This window comes from Dermacentor variabilis, chromosome 4 (assembly GCF_050947875.1).
Source record: "Dermacentor variabilis isolate Ectoservices chromosome 4, ASM5094787v1, whole genome shotgun sequence".
NCBI lineage: Eukaryota > Metazoa > Arthropoda > Arachnida > Ixodida > Ixodidae > Dermacentor > Dermacentor variabilis.
The window spans coordinates 31,893,307-31,914,154 of record NC_134571.1 but is presented as its reverse complement, the minus strand read 5'-3'; the positions used below and the strand labels follow the sequence as shown (position 1 = coordinate 31,914,154).

The 20,848-nt window shown below is 45.9% G+C and overlaps 1 protein-coding gene across 1 annotated transcript in view; it reads right to left on the bottom strand.

The window, feature by feature from the left end:
• Positions 1 to 15,077, bottom strand: part of LOC142578882 (lysosomal alpha-glucosidase-like) — a 38,027-nt gene extending 22,950 nt beyond the window's left edge. The window contains exons 1-9 of the mRNA XM_075688553.1: positions 14,945 to 15,077; positions 11,601 to 11,674; positions 10,192 to 10,511; positions 7,634 to 7,779; positions 4,750 to 4,915; positions 3,430 to 3,526; positions 2,536 to 2,774; positions 1,616 to 1,747; positions 1,396 to 1,506 (exon numbers count right to left, since the gene is read on the bottom strand). Coding sequence (XP_075544668.1) covers positions 1,396 to 1,506; positions 1,616 to 1,747; positions 2,536 to 2,774; positions 3,430 to 3,526; positions 4,750 to 4,915; positions 7,634 to 7,779; positions 10,192 to 10,511; positions 11,601 to 11,674; positions 14,945 to 14,976 — 1,317 coding nt within the window. The 5' untranslated portion in view covers positions 14,977 to 15,077. The remainder of the gene's footprint in view (positions 1 to 1,395; positions 1,507 to 1,615; positions 1,748 to 2,535; positions 2,775 to 3,429; positions 3,527 to 4,749; positions 4,916 to 7,633; positions 7,780 to 10,191; positions 10,512 to 11,600; positions 11,675 to 14,944) is intronic.
• Between the last annotated feature and the right edge of the window lie 5,771 nt (positions 15,078 to 20,848).

Genomic DNA, 20,848 nt, shown 5'->3' with positions numbered 1-20,848 from the left:
TGCAGGGTGATGCTAGAGTAGCTGCCGTTAGATGAAAGCCTCACATTACTGACTGCGCATTTAGCAGCCCAGCACACTTACACCCTTGCACTTGTTGAACGCAACCTTTCCAAGCTATCTCGCTTATTTTAAGTACAACTTGAAGGCGCATAACATAATATTGAAGAAAAAGTCCCAATGTCATCATAACCGCCTCAATTTACGCTGTAAAGCTGGGTCAGTGGTCAGCGTCAGGATTAAGATTAGGCTTTACAACTAGCTGTTCATTGCAATGCCGTTGGCGAACTTCACGCCAGCACCAGGGTCACGGTAGAATCTAAGTTCACAACGCCTTCCATTGCTTCACTTGGCAGAGCAAGATTCAAGGGTTTGTGTAACCTAAATATATATGTCCATTGGACACTTCTACTGCTTGGCATTGGTCGGAAACAATGTGCCTGTAGCAAAAGTGTGCAATAATGATTGTAATACAACCCAGCGATTAAGCTATGTGTTCGCGCGTTGAGCTGTAAACTAGGGCCGAATCTTTTACGAAGCACTAAGGTTTTTTTTTGAGCAAGTTGATATAGAAGAAAGAAAACTATAAAGTGCATGCAAATCTAGTTTCTTTTTATTTTCGCAAATTATTTCAAGGAAGGTGTGGCAGCTACATACTTTGTCTGCATTGCAGGGATTTAGTTACCTTCGTCATGCTGTGGGCGTGCGAAAACGCTTCTGATGTTTCTGGTCATAATGATTATACCAATTATGATTATATTTACTACTATTAGTACCCTGAAGAGCTACTCAATTTGCGAGCAATGACTAATTAAATACGGAACTATGAGTAAAGATGGCAAACATATTTACGTTGCAATTTTTGAAGCCTTATATTATATATCACAGTGTTGCACCCAATCGCAATTCAATGCGAAGCAACTTAGTAGATGGGTGCGAATATTCAAAAATTTTGAATAACAAATTCTCTCCGCTGTCCTAAGGAACCTTGACTGTGGGTGTCTTGTAGCATGCCTTCGCTAAAAAATTAAGCTAAGTGGGTTTCACTCGGTGAATAATTGCCTCGATAGTTTAGAATTAATTATGGCCCCGATGAACATATGCCATAAGAAGCTTGATCAGAACATTCTTACTAAATGGCTTTGTCTTTGTTAATGAAATAATGGCCCATTTGTCCTTGCCCTTTTAATTGTCACTGTTTGGTTGTGACACGTTTTCTTGCAACCTTCTTAAGAAGCTTTGTTTCAACGCGCTGAACAATATACAATATTATTTTGGCTCATAGGAGCGCTTCTTCATATATGCAGACCTCCGAGTTTTGTCCGGAATTTTTATTTTTCAGCCTTAGAGAAGCGCGTCAAGCTGGCTAAACGCTCTAGTAGGGCGCCGTACTGATACCTTTCCGTAAACAATGCCTCCCGTGATATTTTTGACGAAGACACCCATGACAAGCCCGTCATCGTAAGGAGGGTAGCTTCCGGGTGCTTCAGAACCACTCACTGCGGGATCCTGTGGGAAAATAGACATGTTTTTGATGTATTAGTGCCTGAAACCATGCATCTTCAAACAACATGCTTTCAGATGGGCAAGCATTCAAGGTGCTCGTTAAACCACTTACCATGATCATGACGTAGTGGCGGCCAGAAGCGTGGAGCTCACGGACGAATTCCGGAAGCCCTTCGAACCTGTCCTTGTCGTAAGTGAAGTCGTTCCGCCTTATCATGTAGTCAATGTCGCTCCATTGTGTGTCCTTGACGTCGCAAAAGAAAAGAGAATAGCATATTTCTAAGGTATTTACGTGACAATGTAACGAATGTTCTCTTACATGAATGCATTTAAAAAGAATACTTCTATGGTGACTCGATGTGCCAGTGGAGGCATAAATTTCACGGGACGAGCTCTGTAACGTTTTCCAATTTCCAAATCATGATGAAATTTAATATGCTTATCTCAGAGAGCTTTATGATGTTCTAAGCTGTAAAACAAAATTACATAAACTGATGCTAGCACCAATATTGCAGTGATGCTTGCTCATGAATGTACAAGTACACTGCATCAGATTTGTTAAACACACACCTGCAAACACGGAGAGAAAAGAATATATACAACTGTCATTCTCCGTTCCTGTCTTTCCTTTTGGTCAGAAACAGGTCTAGGAATGCATAGTCTTACAAATTAAATCTTTTCCTGTGCGTTATCTTACCTCTACTTATGCGTCAGGCTTTCGAGTCAGTACTACCCGAGAAGGTTATATCAAAAACATGTCACACACATCGCACATCAACCAGCGCCTATGCAAAACATCTCAGAAGAGGAGAAACCGGAACATCTACGATAAATGTTTTAGTCCCTTTCTATGTTGTCGTAGGGCTAGCGAAAGAATGGCACGGCAACGAAATAAACAGAAAAAATGACCTCACAGGGCGAACGCTGGTCATGTTGCGCTCCACCATTACATAATGTTCCACCAATTACCCCAGCAGTCAAGATATACTCCCTCTACACACTCGAAGGAAAAGACACCATTTGTGTAAATACCAGTGGAATTCCGGCCTTGATGTTCATCTCCATGATGTACCTAGTCCGGTTGAGCGTGTTGTAGCCGTAGCGGCACAGGTGGAAGCCCAGGCCCCAGTAGGGAGGCATTGCGGGCATGCCCACGACGTGTTGCAACTGGCTGACCACGTTGGCCGCCGTCGGGCCAGCGAACACGAACAAGTCCAGCACGCCGCCCAGTGCTCGGAACGTGACAGCAGGCGTGGGCTGCAGCACCACCTCTGGATCAAGAGAGCAGTGGCTCGAAATGTCTCATGGTCATCGTCATTGCTATTATCTGTGTAACGTTGCTTTTTTGTTGTCGATAACAATTATTTAATGACATTGTCAGGAGTATCTTCAGGGCTGTAAGCACCTGCGCATAAACAATGCGTCACAGTAGTCTATATCGGCCTACGCTTATGGCTTACAAAATGTTGTAGATCCTCGACCGCCGTTTGCTTACGCTCAGTACTTATTTGTCGCTTTTGATCGAGCGCGATTTTTAATCAGACAGTTATCGTAGTCTTCGTTATTCTAGTATTAACTCTCACCTTGAGAAAACCCTGGCCGTTCATCAAGTCGCTGCCTACAAAATAATATCTATATCTATATATTGGATTCTGGGGTTTTACGTGCCAAAACAACGATATTATTATGATGCGTGCCGTAGTTGGAGACTCCGGATAATTTTTGACCCCCTGGGGTTGTCTAAGGATATAAAACGCAGTGGCCGACGAACGTTACGTAAATATAAGAAATTTCTGCATCGTTCGGTATACTTGCAATGCACTTAAACACCTTACTGCAAGAGCCTGTAAATCTCATATTTTCTGTTGGGCCACCACTTGGGACAGTTCATTCACAAGAGGAAGAGACTGAATAGAGGAAACCCACCCAAAGCGTTGCTGTTATGCAGGAACACTCCGTATCCCTGCCGGTCGTTGTCTACTCCAAGCAAGATAGGCTGTGTGCCGTAGATGTTCTTGCCACGCTAGAAGGTACAAGAAGTTTTCATCATCAATATGAGAATGCATCTGCACTTGCACGCGGAAAGACTTGCTGGGTTCCAATTTATACGCGTACTCAAATTCGTCAGTAATATTAAAAAACACGTAGCTGAAAAGAAATTACCCTTAATGAAAATAAAGAAACAAACGAACGAACTCAGGGTCGTGCTTTCGCGTGTAGAGGTCCAGGCGCAAGCATTATACCACGTATGGCGCATGCGCAGAGTGGATCCTTGGATTTACTATTGCGTTCTTGACGTTGCGAGTAAATTTATCATTCTCATAACGCGCACGTTGCCCACACTTTTGTGAGCAAGCGTGCGCTTATTTAAGTGTAACTCTCGGGCAACGTAGTTTCATAAACAAGGTAAATGCAGTCTGCCGCTGCTATGAGCGAGAAACTTATTTTAGGCAGCGCTGATACCCACAACCTTGTTTTAGCCACTGTTAAGTGAGGTTTATCGCAAGCGAATACAAATGCATGAAACGCGTGGAAGTTTCACCTTTGCTGCGACGAGAAAAGAATATAGCGATTTGAAGTGTTCCTTGTTTGCGAACAGAAAAATTTGATCGAAATCTCATAAATTACCAGCATTTTATAGCAATCACCGGAGTTAGATGCCCTTGTGACGATTAATATTCATCGCAGTCGCCGCCTTTCAAGCACATATGCCATATAAGAGTACACTTTTGTTTCATAGCGTTACAGAGATTAAAAAAAAAAGAACTCAATGAAATGTTTTGATATATAAACCTACTGTCACGATTTTCGTATTTTATACAACTTTGCACGCTTACCTCTTAAGCCAAATCGCCCTTACAAACATGGTTGAGAAACCACGTTCATGAGCAGGGCAGCGCTAGCGTCTCAAACCGAAGGATCACGCGCTCCCCTGAACCGTGGCACAGCGACCACAGAGTCTGAAAGCTTAAGCTCTACCAGAAAACGTTCGCTCGCAGAACATATAGACTACTGTCGGATAACAATAACGCCTAGACAGCTCGGCCAAAGCCCCCCCCCCCCCCCCCACTTCACATTACTTCACTAATCTCATTGATTTATGGTTTCGAAGCTTCCGCGCTCGCGAATCAGTGAGACGGACACGAAACGTGGATTGCTTTGGAACACTACTCGACCGAACGTGTACAACGCCAATACGCAGTATTTCTTTTTCTTTGGATGAGTACTGCTGACGTGAATACAGACCAAAGGAGGTCGGTCGCGGTTGAAGGAGAAACGTTTCGTCCAGCTGACGTTTCGGCGAAGGGTCTTCCATTGTTCACCGAGGCCATAGACGTAGTCCGATGGCAAAAGTATGGAAAGCTGAAGGAACTGGTCAGTGAACACGAGGCGTGACAGGTTCGTGTGGAAACTGGAAAAGAAGGGAAACGGGTGAAGACAGTTCTTTATTTGTATATATATATAATGATCGATTTGGATTAATAAGAGGTTGAAATAGTCTTAGGTTATCTCGGCCAACGCACCTCCCTCACGCTTCCTTATGCGCACGCTGCGTCGTCTAGCGACGTCGCCTGTAAGTCCGCGCCTTACGCATACATGGATATACGAGGGTTAATAAATAAAGACTGAGACTGATGCTTTGAAATTCTCATTTCTGAAAATTATTTATCTGTTTTTTATCACTTTCTGTGTGCTCCCCAGTAAGTGAATGCATTCGTCCAACCAATCCTAGAAAACATAGGAGAACCACCTTTCGACACCTACTTAAGAATGGCCTCCAATCTCTTAACTTATTCCATGAATTGTTCCATGTCAAAGCGATGTCCTTTTAAGGCGATGGCGTTAAGGGCCCTGTGTCGCAAAATCCGCCGTCGGTGCCTGCGTCGGTAGCGGCGACGTTGTCCTTATGAGAAAAAATATGCTGTCCCGTGATCGAGAGTAGATGTAAGCATGAGATGGCTATCGGCAAAGCAGACTGGTTGGACATGATACTAGCCATAGAATTGAAATGGGTGTAGTGCATGAGTGGTTACGGGCAAAGCAGACTGGTTCGACATGATACTAGCCACAGCCTTGAAATGGGTGTAGTGAATGAGTGGCTACCCGCAAAGCAGACTGGTTGGACATTATGCTAGCCACATTATTAAAATGGGCGTAGCGCATGAGTGGCTACCGGCAAAACAGACTGGTTGGACATGATGCTAGCCACAATATTAAAATGGGTGTAGCGCATGAATGGCTACCGGCAAAGCAGACTGGTTGGACATGATGCCAGCCACAATATTAGAATGGGTGTAGCACGTGAGTGGCTACCGGCAAAGCAGACTGGTTGTACATGATACTAGCCACAGCCTTGAAATGGGCGTAGTGCATGAGTGGCTACCGGCAAAGCAGACTGGTTGTACATGATACTAGCCACAGCCTTGAAATGGGCGTAGTGCATGAGTGGCTACCGGCAAAGCAGACTGGTTGGACATGATGCTAGCCACAATATTAAAATGGGTGTAGCGCGTGAGTGGCTACCGGCAAAGCAGACTGGTTGTACATGATACTAGCCACAGCCTTGAAATGGGCGTAGTGCATGAGTGGCTACCGGCAAAGCAGACTGGTTGTACATGATACTAGCCACAGCCTTGAAATGGGCGTAGTGCATGAGTGGCTACCGGCAAAGCAGACTGGTTGTACATGATGCTAGCCACAGCCTTGAAATGGGCGTAGTGCATGAGTGGCTACCGGCAAAGCAGACTGGTTGGACATGATGCTAGCCAGAATATTAAAATGGGTGTAGCGCATGAATGGCTACCGGCAAAGCAGACTGGTTGGACATGATGCTAGCCACAATATTAAAATGGTGTAGCACGTGAGTGGCTACCGGCAAAGCAGACTGGTTGGACATGATGCTAGCCACAATATTAAAATGGCTGTAGCGCATGAATGGCTACCGGCAAAGGAGACTGGTTGGACATGATACTATCCACAGCCTTGAAATGGGTGTAGTGCATGAGTGGCTACCGGCAAAGCAGGCTGGTTGGACATGATGCTAGCCACAATATTAAAATGGGTGTAGCGCATGAGTGGCTACCGGCAAAGCAGACTGGTTGGACATGATGCTAGCCACAATATTAATATGGGTGTAGCGCATGAATGGCTACCGGCAAAGCAGACTGGTTGGACATGATGCTAGCCACAATATTAAAATGGGTGTAGCACGTGAGTGGCTCCCGGAAAAGAATACTGGTTGGACATGATGCTAGCCACAATATTAAAATGGGTGTAGCGCATGAATGGCTACCGGCAAAGGAGACTGGTTGGACTCTTGGTTTTAGATAGCATAATATTTATATATTTTTGGTTTTGTGTTATCACAAGCTTATCTTCAAAAATATGATAGGTTATCCCTTTTTCGTTCCTTCTCACTATCTTTTTTTTTTTCGTACAGCGACATAGTACATGAACACACCCGCCGCTAACAGTAGGCACAAGACTTTGGCGAACTTTTCTCGTCGTAACTTCACATTGGAACAAAACGAAACACCATGGAACAAACACGCAGCATGTTTGTTTTTAACAGTGTGTCGCCGCGGGATCCTGTTTTCAGACGAAGCGTGTAGCGCACCGTCAGCAATGCTCGCTGCAATCTTTTGTCGCCGTATCACGGCTCAGAATAAACGCACGCGGCACGAATGGTGCATCGTAAGCTCGCAATAATACTTCCGGCATGATACACCACCACAAACAGTTTGGTAGTCCACTCTGACGAGGGGGCAGACGCACACGACTGACGCGATTCGGCCCAGTTCGAAGCGTGGGCTGCCATCTCCATCGGCGGGGTCACCGGCCGTCGGGCTCATGACGTCAGTCTAGAGTGCGCGCCCATTGGTGGAAGCTCGTGTGCATCCGCCTTCGAGGAGTAAACGCCCTTTTTTTTTCAAATTTGTATCCGTCTATAGAATAGTTTTGAGTGCGTACTCTGCTGGTCTGTCCGCATGTCGTATACATCGACCATGGTCTGCGCAAGGGCTAGGCACTGCATGTCAGTGGGCACACATTTCTTAATGACAACGCTACTGAATCAGCCACGCGTGCTTCGAACCCTTCTGTGTTATTATTGACGCAAATGTCAACTTACATAGTAGTTGAATGACGATCGAGGCGATAGACTCTTAGTTGGCCATCTTTCGAGATGCTCACGTTGTAAAGCCGGCTACCAGTGTATTTCCGTTCTGGAATCTGTGGTACAGGTGGCCTGAACCGTGTCTGATTAGAATCCAGAATCTGGAAAACACGTAACAATATGTAATTAGCCTGACTGCCGCTTTATTTGTTACAACCGATGGACGTACCCCATGAAGCTCACTTTCTGCGTCACCATTGGCATGTGGCCGCATGTAGGTAAATTAAATTCTTGAGTTTTACGTGCTAAAACTACGTTCTAATTATGAGGCACGCCGTAATTGGGGACTCCGGATTAATTTGGGCCACTTGCGGTACTTTAACGTGCACCTAAATCTAAGTACACGGGCGTTTTTTGCATTTCGCCCCCATCGAAATGCATTCGCCGTGGCCAGGATCGAACCCCCGACCTCGCGCTCAGCAGCGACACGCCATAGCCTCTAGGCTACCGCAGCAGCTCACATGTAGTTACGAGAAAGGATTCTTAGCAAAACGAGATGCCTTCTTTCAAAACTTAATTTTTATTGCCCTGCTAGCAAATATAGTAATGGCTCATATAAAAATCAAAATCAAAAATCAAAATCAAATCAAAAATCAAAATATTAATGGCACATTAATTATGTTCGCGAGCTGCAATGATAACATATGTACAAATTATAAAAATTTTGTAGTCTGAGATTGCTCAGGCGGCGCCTGTCTGGCAGAAACCACAAGACTATAGCCCTAGTCACCCTTATCCGAAACGAAGTATTTGGTCGTCCTACTTAAATTTTCTCTGATAACTTATCGAAGTATATGCGGGAAAATAATGCGTAAAACGCCAATCTGTCAGGGTCGCGTTTTGTCGACACTTATTTCAAAAGTACTGCAGGCCTGACGGAGAGAGGGCGAGAAGGAAAGGAAAGGCTGAAAAGGTTAACCAGGCCCGCGGTAGGGCAAACCCTACACAGGGGGAAAGGGACAGAAGAGCGATGGAAGTGAAAGAACACGAACACTTGCTGCGCGTATGCAGGTGGATGTGCACACAAAGTCTATAAACGTTCGAAAAGATCTGTTGACTTGAAGAACTACAGTAAGATTTTCGTAGTTTTCTGCGCCAGTGGCGCGTACAACTTGCGAGTCTGCGTTGGCACTGAGCCGTGCTCCCTCGAGGGCTGCAGAAGACAGCGCCAACCTTTTCTTTCTCACGCCGAACCACTTCTCTGTCTCTCTCTTTCTTTCTCTCTCTCTCTCAGTCTCTCTCTCTCTCTCACTCTCTCAAAAAGGTATAGCTAAGGCCATAGGGAAAATAAGAAAAAGGGCTTGGTGGTGCAACCCACCGCCCCGTTTTAACGGGAATGCTCATAGCATTCATCCATCCATCGATCCATCCATCTGTCCATCCGTCCGTCCGTCATAGCACCCAAAGTAAGTGAGCATTCTCTCAGCTTTCACTGAATTTATTACCACCAATCCGCTGAGGTCCACTAAGCGCCGATTATGAATTACTGTTGATTTTATAACGAATTATTACAGTGCAGCTGTATATAGCTAGGGTTCCATGCATTTTTGTTCTCCGTGAACAAGAAATATCATCATCAATGGCCCATACCCTCGTAAGCATTCATGCTCCCGTAAGCAAGCAAAAAATGCAATGGCTCATGGCCCCGTAAGGCAGAGGCTACAAACACTTAGCAAAGTGAACCGAACAGTGCTTAAATTCTTTCTACTCACGCATACAACATACAGAACAGCACGTCGAAAACTGTCATTATCAATGCCTCACGCCCCCGTGAGCAATGGCTCATAACCCGCGAGCAAGCAAAAAATGCAATGACTCATAGTCCCTGATGACACACCCACATCAAATCCCCGTTGTCGGTGATTTCGATGTGGATGTGTCGGTACCGAAACGGGAGCGGTTCACGCGTTCCGTGTTGCAGACATATTCCTTGCGATGCCACACTGATCCGGCACAACCGATCACCCAGTGGCGTACGTCCATCGATTTGAGATCCATCGATTTCGATTCCATCCATCGTCCATCGATTTGAGTGAGATCGAAAGGAATCTGATTGCACTTGCCAGTAAGATAATGACCACCAAACAAAACAATAAATGAATGTGCGTACCTTTCGTCACGATGACCACCCATCAAGACAGTAAATGAGTTCGAACCTTTGTTCAAAGTTATGCGTCACCTCCGTGTCGTGTGCTAAACACCTTCGCTGGTCAACCACCTTCACAGAATGGAATGGCTCATGATGTATTCCTTTATTTATTTGCGCATTTCATGCCACCTGCGGGTGCTCGCACACATATTCGCCAAGGACAGCGAAACATTTACGGCGCTCGAATAGGGCCTTTAGCTACCTTGGGCGTTGCCAAACCCGCGGAATTTATAAGCTGAGCTTGTTCTTTGTTTTTGGTCAAAATATTGGAGGCATACAGCGTTTTCGTCTATGCGTGATTTTGCATGCGAATCTTCCACGTCGAAGCATGACTGGGTACCGTTTGATGCCAAAACGCGCTCACCGTTATCCTGGCTGTGTCGTTCTCGTAGAAGACGATGTTCACTGCCACAGACTGCACGTCCTTGTCGATGCCCGAAGGAATTATCCTGCGGAGCTTGGCGGAGATGCGATCCGGAAAGTGTTCTAAGCCATCGAGCACGTATCCCTGATAGTCGGCGGGGTAGTAGCAGTGGGGAATGGTAAGCTGTCCATCTGGGGAGGCGTCACCTAGCGCGCTCCAGCAGCAACCCCGGGCCTCACAATCCTTCTGTGAAGATCCAGGCTCTGGATAGCAGTCGAAGCGATCCGCTATGCTTGCCAGTTGGCATTGCTTTTTGTAGCCTAGGAAGAATGCAGCCACAATTAGTGTTTAGCTTACCTTGAAGCTCATTTGGTAAATTTTGTTTGTAGAGGCACTAAGAAAGTAGTTTATTAGTTTGCATTTCTAACTTAATTATTGAGATATGTTTGTTTTACTTCGGGGTAAGGAAGTAGCATTGAAGCTAATGGCGAAACTTCCGTTCTCGGATTTCGCAATATGACTGCGAATTTCATAGCATCAATGTGGCTCCTCGGATTTCGCCACATTTTCTCTTATTGCGGCGATATTGGCCGACATAAAAGCTCATTAATTTTCCAGGCTGAGTACTTGCTGGCTTTAAAATTTAACGAAGCTTCTTTTTTTTTTCATTGATAGACACCTAATTAACTCCGTCAGAGGCTTAAAATTTGTGACCTCAGAAGGTACTGCGAGAAAATATAGGTGACAGCGGCATGCTTTCGTTTTTACATTTTGGAATAACACGTCCCTGACTGCGCCAACACTATAACCTATTTCAATTCTGCACCAGTGAAAATTCAAAGAGTCCGTAAGACTGATCAGCTTACAGAATGAACTTACAGAATGGTTCTTTGTGGGCAGTTTTGTTCTACTGTGCTCAAACATTTTTGGTGCACTACTTTAGAACTGTCCATTAATATAAAAAAACCCTATAGGATTAGCGGTAACGTTTATATAACAGTTAACCCTACAACTACGGTATCATTCAGCTGTCAAGTGCCCCTGCGTCGGCTGTACTGTACAAGACAGCCTGGCGGTCACCCGCCGTGGTTTCTCAGTGTCTATGGTGTTGGGCTGCTGAGCACGAGGTCACGGGATCGAATCCCGGCAACGGCGGCCGCATTTCGATGGAGGCGAAATGCGAAACCGCCCATGTATTTAGATGCACGTTAAAGAACTCCAGGTGGTCAAAATTTCAGGAGTCCTCCACTACGGCGTGCCTCATAATCAGAAAGTGGTTTTGGCACGTAAAGCCCCATAATTTAATTTAGCCTGGCGAGCAGAACTTGGTATGCGCGGTAATCGCAGTGCTTGAGCAATGCCGATTTGATAAGGCTAAAAACGCCCAACTTTTTCGTTCATGCTCTTACCAGTGGAATTTCTTGCCTGGCTTGAGTCACCAAATGCGTTCGTTGAAAAATTTTGGGCTTGACAGCACGCAACACTGCAGAAGACAAAAATTGACAAACGTGCCAGAATAATTAGTTGTTGGTCATTGTGTCTTTTTTTCTTTCTTAAACAAACTATTTTTCCTCAAAACAAACAAGGACACAGAAAAGGAGCAACACAAGGACTAGTGCTTGTCCTTGTATCGCTCCTTTTGTCGCTCCGTTTTGCGCAAAACAAGTTTGTTTAAAAATGAATCTGTTCCAACTAGGCCGACTCGCAGTTATGCTTTTTTCTTTCTTTCCCTTTGCATGTGTGGGTGGTGCAGTACCTTTCATATTTCGTTTTGCGAGTTTCCTAGATTTAATCGTTTGGAGATACGGCGAAATTGTTAGCACACGGTAGTTTTCAAACTGCATACTGTATTCTAACATTTACGGTCTGAGTAAATATATGGAGGATTTTATTACTATTGATCATTTTAATGGCAGTAATAAAGATTAAGATGCGTCATCAAGATAACGCACAATGCGCTACTTAATGCAAAGTAAGCGAACTGTAACATGGACGAATACCGTCTTTGAATCTACAAAATTTGTACAACGCGCATTTTAAAAGAAAACGCCAGTTCCTCCCGAATTGCGATGTATTGACAGTGATAGCAAGGTTTAGCGGTGAGCTTAAACCCACGAACGGCGTTCTAACTATACGTGGGTGCGACATGTTGGGGCGATGCATCAAGCGAGGTAACCGGTACTCCGCAGAAGAAACAGCGTCCCTCCGGCTACCAGGCGACTCACACAGCTCGCGTAATGAAGAGCGCCACCAGTGGCGTCGCATGCGTCGCACCTCGGTGGCGCACGAGGTGAGATCGACGGGAAACCGTCGGCGTTAGCCAAACGCCTTGTGGAATATTAGATAACTTTAGTTGTACGCTTACTCCTCAGGCAAGCTTATACTTAGGAGCTAAGCAGAAACGATATAGTGTACATATAGTGCACGGATGGGCACAACGCTTGTACCAGCATGACAGCATCACTGGAGACCCTCTAACCTTCATGCACTAGGGCCAGGCATGCGCAGTCGATAGCCGGACAGCACACCGGCGACGGTGGTGCTGACGGTATGAATACGCCTCGAGCTACCGTGTAAGTTCTACCGCTTTAATAATAAAACAAATATATGAAAGTGGTACTTCGGTGTGGAAAAACCGCTTGCAAGAGAAATTTGTGCCACTTGTATGAACTCCTTGGTTTCAAGAAACTTATCTTCTCCGACAATTTCTTTCCAAATTTTAATGTACTGTGAACGAGCTTTGTTGGCACATATTACCCATGAAATTTGTTTTTACACCTTCTTTTTCCTTTGTGAACTAAAGCTGTTCTAACCTAACCCGTGCATATTCAGATAGAGATCATCACTTCTCCTTTCCGCTCGTTATATATAGCTTTGTGCTGCATGTGTTTGTTCACGGAGTAGTTAAATATAAGAACGTGTTTGGAATCTCATTTTAGTGTTCACACCAAAGAAACGAAAACTGCACGACAGCCCGTCTGTTCCGCGAACTGTGAGAAGTGCTTCTGTGGACAACGTATTTAGTGCCGCAGCTGACAGAAAGCCATCGTACAGATCACGAGTATTTGTAGTGACCACAGAGGATTCTTTGAGAGTCCGCAGCTATCGTTCGCGATAAAGGCGGCTACTTGCGCGGAGAAATGCTCGAATTACAAACACGGTAAGAAATCAATCGTTCAGTCCCACTTGCATGCTCGTGCGACCATACCAAAATCTAATTCGAGCACGAAAGATACTGCTAGACGTATTTTAACGTCTGTTTGTTGAAAGTGAGGCTTCTATATTGCTTTTTGCAAACTGTTGCACGAGCACATGCCTCATGCGAAGTAATAAGGTGCGTATACAATGAAACACATTTTGGTCCCTTCTAACAAGGATATATAGTTTCCTGTGCCTTGCGGTTGCACGTCCTCCAATCAGTTATCAACTGAAGGTCATTGATACCTGACGTTGAGACCTTGTCATGGTGTCGAAATGAAAGGGTTCTAAATTTTTCCAATAGAGGGTATGAAAATGTGTAAGATATGTAAAATAAAAGATGTAACATGCTCTTGCACCACAGCCCACTGAAAGTTAGTTTTAAGAGTATACGTTGCATTTCATTTGATTTTTTTTTAGAAATTTTAAACTTTCACGTAAGAAACAATGAGCGACCCGAAATTTCAGTGTTTCTAAATGTATCACGGCTCCACTAGTAACACTTGTCATGAAGCGAGGCCGGTCTGTATACTGCATTAACAGTTTTGTGACGCAGCGTAAGTACTCTGCAATGCATTGGTACCGTATTAGGACGAGAATACTCAGTTGTGGTCCTATAATGTCAGACAAACTTCCAGAATTTGAAAAATGTAAAATTTAGGGGTTCCCTTTCAGAGCGAGTTTGGGCGACAGAACACAATCTCGGTTTGCACTAATTCGTAGAAACACCTAAAGTTATATAGCTTTGTGCCATTTAAAGGCCTAAAAATATTTTGATCTGTAACTACAGATTTTATCTCAAGCAAGGAGTCAGCCTGCGAGAATATTTCGCGCGGCATTATGAATCAGTAGCGTTGCGATTGATAACCTCGTTCGTTCGTTTGTAGTTTCTAAAAGAGCATGCGTAAACACCACACCTGGACGGACATGACTACTGCAACAGAACGTAGCCTAGATACCTTTTTACACCTTTTCTAAAAGTTACACCGCTTCCTGAGGTTTTACTTCTATGGCAGAGAAGCGAGCCCAGCGCTTCACGTGGCTCGATTCTTGGCCTGTTGCAATCATAAATATTTAGCGTCTCGTTACCATTCATAGTATATGGCAGGCTATGGCCCGTTCTGTTACTCAATGCAAGAACGAAAATACTGCGGTGACTTCATTACAAAGGACAATAAATGAAAGATGCTCGCACACCGAGATTTCGGCGCACTTTAAGAACCACAAATAGCAGAAATCAATCCGGATTCCTTCTCTAGGACGTCTCTCGTATACCACACATGCAACCTTGGGGCGTAGAACAAAACCAATCAATAGATTAATCAACGTCGCACTTAGCACAATAACTTACAAATACGAATTATCTTATTCTGCAGTTGGAGTCGAGTTGTGCATTCCTCACGCAAGTTAATACAAGCAGGCGCTATACAGAAACGACGAAAGATTGCGTAGGATTGAAACACAAGACATACAGGGTACGTTGATGTTACGGCTGCTTCAGTTTGCCGTCAGAAATACGCTCACTTCAGATGGATCCACTATAAGTGTGACGTACCTCAACAGTAGAGGCATCAACCTCAAGAGCATGTTGCCTTCTGCCAGACGCTTCTTCGCGTGCCGACGAAAGAATCTGCTCTCTCTTTCCCACACTTGTCTCTGGCACTGAACTTCCTTGTCACACTGACTGTCTTTATTGTATCTGTAAGGTCGAATTGTGGCAAAAAAAGGCTAAAAAATTTGGCTTCGACTCTCTCACCCCCGTATCCCGAAACACACCTCAACTTGAAGCCCATGCTTCACTTGGTCAAGTAGATGCCTGAAGTGAACGCGGCCAAGGAAATGCAATGAGCATCTTGGGCACGTTCATCACATGCGTAATATTGACGAAGCCGAGCATGGGCTTCAAGTTAAGGCGCATTTCTGAATTCGGGAGGGTTAGTCGTAAGTGAAACTTTTCAGGAGGGCGTGAGTTCTCGGGGAAAGTAGTAAATGAAGTAATGCTGCTGTTTGGCAACCTGCCACAGAAGAAATAAAAAAGAAATACGTGACATCTGTCGTTATCAACAGTACGTCGAGTGTTTTCGCATTCAAGCGCAAAACACTAGCTCCTGTTTTACAATCCTGTGCACTGTGTTTACAACACCATTCACAGAGATCCTGCATTCTAGAAATTACTTCCAAGAGTCAATTGGTACGCGCCATTAGTAGAGAGAGAGAGACCAAACGAAACCAAATCACCGCGTAAATCTAGAATGCCTTTCAGAGCGCAAAATTTACCATGTATAGTCCAGTGATACGTGCGAACAACTGCACCAAACCATCAGATATCTGCCTACACGATGTCAGAATTTGTTAATGTGTGGGTCAGACACATTTCCGTAGGCTGTCGTCCGTACCTCGTTGTGACTGTTCTTCGAACAAACACAACGGTCGACGAACCCACATGCACTCCGCGTTATCGGTGTTGATGCGATGCGATAGATGGAGCGCTTCGCTGACTGACGACCCACCCGGCCAAGCACGCTAAACGAAGGAACACACCCTGGTGACTCATCCGCGAGAGCGAAGCCTCCGACTCAACTGCTTGCTTCACATTCTAAGGATTAGCTGCGTTGAAAACTTCATCTCTCTTCACCAGGCAGAAGAAGAGGGACGACCAGCCAAACACGGAGGGATTCACGACCAGATTATTTATTAACCTGTTCTCCTGTAGGACTGCGAGGAGATAGGAATAGACGAGAGAGAGTGAAATAGCAAGGAAGGCATAACAGAGTTGACTTGGCATCTCTGAGTCGGGAACTTCCTGCGCGCCGTGGTTGATATTCGAGAGCCCGAGACGTGTGTTCCCGTCTGACGTTTTCTTCTTTTCTTCTTTCTCTTCTTTTTCCGCTGCTGCGTGGGAAAACATGTCCGCGCTGCTGAGCTGGCATTGCTTCCTTTGCATGAGCACCGCGCCGGCCCTCTCGGAGCTGTGGTGCACTGGTTGTTGCAATTTAAAACGAGCGGCCAATGCAGCTACAACGCCAAGTCAATTAAATGTAGGCTCTACAACTCTCGCGGATCGTGCCCTCGCCAACGACGCTTTGCAAGCCGTAATTTGAACCATTCTCCATTACTTTGCTTGATCCTCCTTTTGACTGGGGTTGTTCCAGTAAAAGAATCGCGTGATAATCAGCACCTGATAAGTATTATGCTTTACGACATAGAAAAAACAGAGCTGAATGCTGTTCAATTATATCGTAATAATCTATTTTACCTGAAGGGAAATCATGGCATTTCGGCCTGACACCTGAAAAGCAGATTCGGTGGTCAGTTGTAACAACAGAAAGAAGATGAGTTGGAGGGGAATGTGGTCGATAAAGGCAATGAATAATAAAGATTATGAAATTTGGAAGGAAAGCTGGTACAGCTGACGAATGGCAGGGGCAAGTAGATTCAGCGGATTTAATCCAGTTGGTACAGTAAACCCCGTTGTAAAGCACGCCATCGGGACAGCAGAGTAATTCGTTATAAGTAGTATTTCGTTAAATGAGGGGGATTGGAGAGAGAGAGCGAGAGAGAGAGAGAGAGAGAGAGAGAGAGAGAGAGAGAGAGAGAGAGAGAGAGCCTTACATCTGCTTATCGAATTAATTAGCAGGTGGCCTCAGCCTAGGCTAGCTCGATTAGTGTACTTGATGGCGGATAATATGTACGCTGCCATGTATTCTTGCTCCAAGTACGATGGCCGTAGTCAGCCGCTTAGGTTTGGGGGGTAACCATAGCGATGTGGGATAACGTAGTGTAGGAAACGGTGCATGGCCTGAGCTTTATCGCTCCGTACAGAAATATGTTGGCAGCCGCGAGCTGTCACCACGACGCAAGAGGCCACCGACGCTTCCCGCCGTCTCTCTTCAGCCTGTCGATGTCCAACAGAGCCGTTCTTACGCGTTGGCTTTGATCTGCTCGGACCCTTCCCTACATAAGCGTCGCGGAACAAATGGATAGTTGCCGCGACAGACTATGCCACGCGTTACGCTATTACAGGCGCAACTACAACCAGATATGCTTCCGCTATTGCCCGTTGCGGTTCTGCATCACGGCGCTCCTCGTCAGCTGCTCACCGATCGCGGTCCTTACTTGGCGCGTGTCATCGATGACCTTCTCCGCCCATTCACGTAGCGATACCACTTGTAAAGTTAACACAAAGATTTTCGTCACGTCAGAACGGTTGTATTTGCGTCCATTCCTTTCGTCTACATTTGCACTTATTCTTTCTTCTATATTTCCGTTTGCGTTCTCGTGAGTTGTACTGCGAGCGCGGTGGTAAGAGGGTCGTCAATTGCTTCCACGCGCGAGGCGTACAAACCATGTCTGACTGATAGCAGACGGCATTGCTGTAGCATAAATGAGGCATAGGACTCCTGACTTCCTAGCGTATGAGCCTAAAGCGTTCCCGCTAAGCTAACGGGCCCGTTCCGCTACCTCTTTCTTTTCATAAGCTCTGGTGTAAGCGCTGTCCAAACCTGTAGAAAGTTCGAAGACACCTAGGCGCTGTCAAGGTCGTCTGCTTTACGCGTGGAACAGAACCATATTGTTCTAGCGGCCCATCTCGCCACTTTTATTTGGGAGCGGAAGTTTCGGTATATATATGCAAACGACCACCAGAAAACGGCCTTAAGCAGACGGCTGGGGCAGGCAGACACAACAATAAGCGAACAGGTGTATCTCCGCGTATACGCGACTCGGAGCTTCTCGGTAAGCCCTGAAACCTTTTTTTTTCCTTTTTCTTCCTTCTTTTTTTCTTCACGCACGTTTTAACTGCTGTTCAAATTTGCCGAAAATATATCCGGTTCTTAGACGCGTTCAAAGCAGCATGCATACGCGAGATTCCGGAACTGCGATGGTAGGACCACTGAGAATTGACAGTATATTGCGCTATCTATGGTGACCAGCAAAACCCTCCATTGGCGGATAAATCAAAGGAGGTTTTAGGCACGTAAGGCCCTCTGGGCTGGACTTCGCGGTAAGGTAGACTCGCCGCCTACAGGATTATCTGACTGAGCTATGTCGAATAAGATGTGATGATGATGATGTCATCGATGACCTTCTCCGCCCATGTTCCACGAAACACAAGGCCACCACCGCTATCACCCTCAGACAAATGGCCTCACCGAACGGTTGAATCGCCCCATAACCGGCATGCTGCCCATGTACATTTCCGCCCAGCACCGCGACTGGGTTGCTACATTACCTTTGTTGCTTGCCTGCTTGCCTGCTTTCCTGCTTGCTTGCCTGCTTGAATGCCTGCTTGCTTTCTTGCTTGCTATGCGATGGCACGTACCCACTACGGGGGATTGGCCAAGAAGCCGGCGATTAAACGGAAAACGGTTATAGGAAAATTTTTGAAAGGAGATCAAGCTAGAAGGTTAAATTTCAATCAAATTTTTTAGAATTGTGTAAATTATTAAATAATCAATTATTAAACTAACGTAAATTGAAATTTTCTAATATAATAGATAATAAATCAGTAAATTAGCTAGGTGTTCTCCTTGTGTCACCAAGGAAGTCGCATACGGCTCTGCATACGTTCCTGTGGCTAAAGCCCAATGTAGATGCACCAAAGGAGAGAATATTGTTATTGTTTATAGAAATGGCTAACTTTAGGAAGGGAATTTCGAAGTATTTCGGACAAAAGGGGTAAAAAAGCGGACAAAAGGGGTACTCTAACAGCACAAATGACTTGCTGCTAGAGCACCCCTTTTTTCCGCTCGTCATTTTCTGTGGTGCCCCCTCGGGTGTGTACACACGATTTGGCAACGGCAATAAAATACTCGGTTGGAAGTCAGCGCAGTATGTGTCGTCTCCATCAGTCCTTGTCCTTCGCGCTGCACTTCGTTTCTAACTGGAGTAATGGCCTGGAATTGGGTGATACGGAGTCATGAAAATAAAGAGTTTGAAGAAAACGCCTGAGGAAACAATAATGAAGAAAATAAAGGGCCGGGAGAAATGTCCGTTCTTCATGTCGGTTTTTTTTTTTTTTTTTGCACATGTGTGGTTACCTCTCCTTCGGAGGGATTCTGCTCGCAATGTCTTTTTTTTATCCGCATCGGAGCAGCTTCAATGAAGGAGGACTTCAGACATGGGGCGTTTAAAACCTAAGAAACCTTTTAAGCGAAATTTTCATACTTTCCCCAGACTCGCATTTGAGTATACCAAACATGAGTACCGCAAATGCAATACAAGAGGAATTTCCGCGCTTGCAGGCCTCCGCAAAGAAGCCTGCGCGTAGATAAGCGTCCGTCCTTTGCGGGCGTCGAGTACATGCATTCAGCAGCGCGACAGCTTGCCGATTTCAGCAAGGAGAATGACAGTGCTCACCTGCTTTCTCAATAGCCGCTCGAGCTCCAAGAATGGCAGGTGAAGCAGTTTCCCCCGACTTCTGTTTTGTACACTTGCAGTGAACATCGGAATAGTAGTTGTTTGGATCCGCACCTGCTGGTACGATCTGTTGGGAACTCGGCGCTGACGCCCGTGGTTGTACCTGGGTCGCAAGCCCCAAGGGTAGCGTTGGCCTGGCGGCCTGGGGTACAACTGGAAGCATCCGAAGGTCCCGGCAAAGCATGAGTCGACTGGTAACAACGAAACAACTTGTTTATTTTAACATCGCAAAGAGTTGGCGGTCAGGTTGACCGAAGTAGAGAGACGGGAGAGCACTTTACTCAACAGAAGAAATCGGAGCCCTCCCTTTTGCGTCCGGGGGCAGCTGTTTTTATACTCTCGCAGTTGAGGGCAAGAAGGAACCCCTCAAAAGACGAGCACGTGAATGTACAATGGGCTAATGGTGACGCACACTGTCGTAGCGATGCCGTAGCACCATGACGAGCACGATCTCGTAGCACCCTGTCGAGCACGATCTCGTAGCACCCTGTTGTAGCGCTGCCGGTCGGGCACAATGACTGTAATGAGAGGATGGTCCCTGCTTTGGCATCGCCTGTTTCGGGCACAATGACTGGAATGAGAGGATGGTCCCTGCTTTGGCATCGCCTGTTTCGGGCACAATGACTGGAATGAGAGGGTGGTCCCTGCTTTGGCATCGCCTGTTTCGGGCACAATGACTGGAATGAGAGGGTGGTCCCTGCTTTGGCATCGCCGCAGTCGCGCCTGGAAACACCTGCCGATGAGTGTTGCGGCGACGACGATCGGGCCAAAATATCTGCCGCCCTGCCGCAGTCGCGCCGGCAAAACCACGTGTCGCAGGCGAAACGCAACAGACCGCCCCGCCGGGGGAAGGAGATCCCGATGGACAGGGGACTGCATCCGCTGGCCGGAGGGATGTCGCTCGATGATGCTCATAACCGAAGTCGGGCGTCCCTCGACGTTTCTTGAGCGCAGCGCACAGAGAAGGCCTCGTTCTCTCGTTCAGGTTCGCACGGGACACTGCAAAGTGACTTCGGGAGAGTTCACATTTTTGTTCTCGTTC